This window comes from Cannabis sativa, chromosome 5, assembly GCF_029168945.1.
Source record: "Cannabis sativa cultivar Pink pepper isolate KNU-18-1 chromosome 5, ASM2916894v1, whole genome shotgun sequence".
NCBI classification, from domain to species: Eukaryota; Viridiplantae; Streptophyta; class Magnoliopsida; order Rosales; family Cannabaceae; genus Cannabis; species Cannabis sativa.
In genome coordinates this window covers 43,948,910-43,954,434 of record NC_083605.1, presented here as the reverse complement: position 1 = coordinate 43,954,434, position 5,525 = coordinate 43,948,910, and the positions used below count along the sequence as shown (strand labels likewise).

General features: G+C 34.4%; 1 protein-coding gene across 1 annotated transcript; it reads left to right on the top strand.

Moving 5' to 3' along the window:
- Positions 1-691: 691 nt before the first annotated feature.
- LOC133037911 (uncharacterized) lies at positions 692-1,767 on the top strand (the record flags this gene model as incomplete). Its single annotated transcript, XM_061115674.1, has 1 exon — positions 692-1,767. A coding segment is annotated over exon 1 (1,041 nt), but the record flags the coding sequence as incomplete, so codon positions are not given.
- Between the last annotated feature and the right edge of the window lie 3,758 nt (positions 1,768-5,525).

Genomic DNA, 5,525 nt, shown 5'->3' with positions numbered 1-5,525 from the left:
ACCAAGGACGTAGGTGGCATAGTTCTACCGAACCTTGTAAAAATCGAGAGTTTGCATTTTCTAATCCTTAAACTCTTTACTTTACAAGTTTAATTATTTGTCTTGATATATTGCTTGCCATACTACTTGCTTTTACTTGATTAATTGACTAATTGCATAATTTTGTGTTAAAAGTTTTAATTTTCCGAAATTAGTTTAAATTTCCAATTCACCCCCCCTCTTGGAAACATATCTTGGGTTAACAATTGGTATCAGAGCAAGGGCTCAAATTATTTGATTAGATTTCACAATCTAGAGCATGGCGTTTCCAAGTAATTCACAAAATAACATGTTAGAAGGTTTTAGCACAAATAGAGCACCATACTTCAATGGAGTAGATTTTCCTTATTGGAAAATTAGAATGGAAACTTACCTTCAATCTATTGACTATGATTTGTGGCATATTGTGTCTAGTGGTCCTTATGTTGCTAAACATGTCATAAATGGTGTTGAAGTAATTAAGACTTATGAAGCATATGATGAAAATGATAAGAAAATGCTTTCTAAAAATGCTAAAGCTAAATATGCTCTTATATGTGGTTTGGATAGAGATATTTTTAAAAATATTGAACAAGCCTCTACCGCTTATGATATGTGGAAAATGCTTGAAGTTACTCATCAAGGAACTAGTGCTTTATGAAGGAAACTAAAATTCAAATTTATTCCACTCAATATGAGAACTTTAAGATGAAATCGGATGAAACCATTGCTAATATGTATACTCGCTTCACTACAATTACTAATGGTTTGAACTCTCTTGGCAAGGTACTTACTCAAAAGGATATGGTGACCAAGATTTTGAGAAGTCTCACCAAGGCTTATCAAGGAAAGGTGGTTGCCATTCAAGAAGCCAAGGATCTCTCAACACTTCCCTTGGAAGAACTAATTGGCTCACTCATGAACCATGAAATTTTCATGAGTGCTCAAGAAGAAGAGGAAGTTGAGAAGAAAAAGAAGACTATTGCATTCAAGTCTTCATCCTCCCATGCCATTAGTGAAGAAGATGAGGAAAGCTTATGTAGTGACATGGAGGACTTGGCACTCTTCTCTAAGAAATACAAAAAGTTCATGAAATTCAAAAAGAACTTTGGGAAGAGGCCACAAAGAGGGAGTGACTCAAAAGAAAGAAAAAGCAAAGATGATCCACCAATTTGCTTTGAGTGCAAGAAGCCCGGACATATGAAGATGGATTGTCCAATGAGAAAGAAGAACAAATACAAAGGAAGGGCAATGTTGGCGGATTGGCTCAATAGTGACGAAGAGGACTCCGAAGAAGAAGGAAAGAATGAAGTGGCAAACATGTGCATGATGGCACTTGATGATGGGGTAAGCATTTCTAACCAAAATGATTGTGATAGTGAAAATGATGATGATAACTTAGATATGTCATATGATGAGTTGTCTAATTCATTTAAGGAACTATTTGATGATTTTGGTAAATTGCTTGTTAAAAACCAAACCCTTAGAGAGAAGACCAACATGCTTTTAAAAGAAATTGAGATTTTGAAAATAAATGAAAAAGAACTTATAGCTAAATCTCAATGTGCTACATGTGCTTCACATAAGAAAGAAATTATTGATTTGAAAGCCCATGTGAGAAGCCTAAAAAATGACATATATACCTTCACTAGAGGTAAGGAAGGCTATGATCTCATGGTGGGAAACCAATCATGTGGTTTTTCAAAAAATGGTATTGGCTATGATCCTAGTAAGAAACAAAAATTTTTGAGAAACTTTTGTGAAATCATCTAGTCTACCTCACTTTACATGCACATATTGTAACCGAGATGGTCATACTATTTCCTATTGTCATGTAAAGAAATTTGCATATCTAGGCAAGACTAAATGGGTACCAAAGGGTTCTAGAACTAACATGCATGGACCCAAAGTTATATGGGTACCAAAAGCCAACAAATGAATTTGTTTTTGTAGGAATCAACAAGAAAGAGCCAAAGCTTATGGTTCTTGGATAGTGGATGTTCAAAGCATATGACCAGGTGATCCATCAAGATTTTCAAGCTTTAAAAGCAAGGAAAGTGGCTTTGTCACTTTTGGAGACAATTCAAAAGGAAAAATCTTGGGCATTGGTGATATCGGTAACATATACTCTCCATGTATTAAAAATGTGCTTCTTGTTGATAATCTTAAACATAACTTGCTTAGTATTAGTCAATTATGTGATATAGGTTTTCGTGTTGTGTTTGAATCCTCAAAATGCTCCATTGAAAATGTTTCAACCAATGAAGTTATTTTCCTTGGAGTAAGGAAGGATAATGTGTATGTTATTGATGTTGACTCTTTTGATAGTAAAAATAAATGTTTAACCGTTATGAATGATAATTCTTGGTTGTGGCATAGAAGATTAGGACATGCTAGTATGGATTCTATTTCAAAATTGGTTAGAAAAGATCTTGTTATTGGTTTGCCATCTATTCCGTTTGTTAAAGATAAACTTTGTGATGCATGCCAATTTGGAAAACAAATTAAAACATCTTTTCATTCCAAGAAAGAAATTTCAACTACTAGACCTTTGCAATTGCTTCATATTGATTTATTTGGTCCTTCTAGAATTGCTAGTCTTGGTGGTAAATACTATGCATTTGTAATTGTTGATGATTTTTCAAGATTTACTTGGGTTATTTTCTTGACTCTTAAAAGTGATGTTTTGGAAAACTTTGTCAAATTTTGCAAAAATGTGCAAAATGAAAAAGGATATTCTATTACCTCCGTTAGGAGTGACCATGGTGGTGAGTTTGACAATGATGCCTTAGAATTGTTTTGTGATGATCATGGTTTTAACCATAACTTTTCGGCACCAAGAACTCCACAACAAAATGGAGTTGTCGAAAGGAAGAATAGAACAATTCAAGAAATGGCTAGGTCAATGCTAAATGAAATCTCATTACCAAAATACTTTTGGGCCGAGGCCGTTAATACCTCTTGCTATATTTTGAATCGTGTTTTCATTAGGCCCAACATGAATAAAACCCCTTATGAGCTTTGGAAAGGAAGAAAACCCAACATTGGTTATTTTAAAGTTTTTGGATGCAAATGTTACATTTTAAACACCAAGGACAACCTTGGAAAATTTGATGCGAAATCCGATGTTGGAATTTTTATAGGGTATTCAACACATAGTAAAGCTTATAGAATTTATAACAAAAGAACTAATGTTGTTGAAGAATCTATTCATGTTGCTTTTGATGAGACTAACCCGCCTACGAGCAAAAGTTTAGATGATGATGTTGTAGGTTTGGGAGATGAAGTTCAAAATCTCGAAATAGGAGAGACTTCCAATGCTCCTTCACAAACTCCCAAAGAGGAACCACCCGTGGAAAAGGAAAATGAAAGCCAAGGTATGAACTCTAACCTTCCACATGAGTGGAAATTCAAAAGTGCTCATCCTATAGACCAAATTCTAGGTGATCCTTCTCAAGGTGTCACTACTAGAAACTCCCTTAGAAACTTGTGTAATTTCATTGCTTTTATTTCTCAAATTGAACCAAAGAATTTTAAAGAGGCCGAAGTTGATGAATTTTGGCTTCTAGCTATGCAAGAAGAAATAAATCAATTTATAAGAAATAATGTTTGGGAGTTAGTTCCAAGACCGTCACATCAATCGGTGATTGGAACAAAATGGGTCTATAGAAATAAGGTAGATGAGCATGGGGTCATTGTGCGTAACAAGGCTAGATTAGTGGCCCAAGGTTACAATCAAGAAGAAGGAATTGATTATGAGGAAACCTTTGCCCCGATAGCAAGACTTGAGTCCATTAGAATGTTGTTAGCTTTTGCATGCCACAAGAATTTTATCTTGTATCAAATGGATGTAAAAAGCGCATTCTTAAATGGGTACATTATGGAAGAGGTTTATGTCTCTCAACCACCCGGTTTTCAAAATCATAAATACCCTAACCATGTTTACAAATTGAAAAAGGCTTTATATGGTTTAAAGCAAGCTCCTAGAGCTTGGTATGAAAGATTAAGCACTTTTCTTATTTCAAATGGTTTTTCAATGGGAAAAGCGGATAATACACTTTTTATAAAAAGAAAATCCAAAGACATTATTATAGTACAAATTTATGTTGATGATATTATCTTTGGTGCTACTAATGATGCTCTTTGTGAAGAATTTTCTAAGTGTATGCATAGTGAGTTTGAGATGAGCATGATGGGAGAACTCAACTTTTTTCTTGGACTTCAAATCAAGCAACAAAAGGATGGCATATTCATAGGTCAAACTAAGTACATCAAGGATCTTCTTCAAAAGTTTGACTTGGCAAATGCAAAGCCCATGAATACACCCATGAGCACATCCATAAAGATGGACAAAGATGAAAGCGGTAAGAATGTGGACATCACCAAGTATCGAGGTATGATTGGCTCTTTATTATATTTAACCGCTAGTAGACCGGATATTTTGTTTAGTGTTGGTCTTTGTGCTAGGTACCAATCTTGTCCTAAAGAATCCCACTTAAGTGCCGTTAAAAGAATATTTAGATACTTGATAGGCACAATGAATCTAGGACTTTGGTACCCCAAGAACTCAAACTTTGAAATAGTTAGCTACTCGGATGCCGACTTTGCGGTTGTAAGACGGATAGAAAAAGTACTAGTGGAACTTGTCACTTTTTAGGAAATTCCTTAGTGTCATGGTTTAGCAAGAAACAAAACTCGGTAGCTCTATCCACAACCGAAGCCGAATATATAGCCGCGGGTAGTTGTTGTGCACAAATACTTTGGATGAAACAAACTCTTAAGGATTTTGATATTGATTTTGAATGTACACCCATAAAGTGTGATAACACTAGTGCCATTAACCTCTCTAAGAATCCAATATTGCATTCTAGAGCCAAGCATATTGACATAAGGCACCACTTCCTTAGAGATCATATCCAAAGAGGTGATATTATGCTAGACTTTGTAAGCACCGAATTCCAACTAGCGGATATATTCACCAAGCCTCTTAGTGATGAGAGATTTAGTTTCATTAGAAGAGAGCTAGGCATGACCAACTTAAATGAAATATAAGGTTTGCTAGCTATGAAAAATTTCATATCTCTTTACTTACTTATTTATGCATAATTGTTCCAAATATGATATTAATGAGATTTATATGCATAGATGAGAAAATTTATTGATACTTGACCTATATGAACTCTCCTTGTTGAAAAACTTAAAATTATAGGTCAAAATGTGGATTTTTGGTGAACTTTGGACTTGTTTTTAAACAAGTGAACATGTGAATTTTTGCATTTTTGATTTTCTTATGTGTCTATATGCTTGAATATGTGAAATAGAGTGTATTTAGTATGCCTATAGGTTTGCCTTGATTGAAATTTGCATGAAACAAATTTTTGGTACCTCACTTGTTGAATTTTTAGATTTTTAGGCCTAAAAGAGTGTTTTTCGCCAAACTCTCTCATTTTTCAACATTTTTCGATTCCGTAAGTTTGTACACCTCACATTTTATTTTATAAAACTGC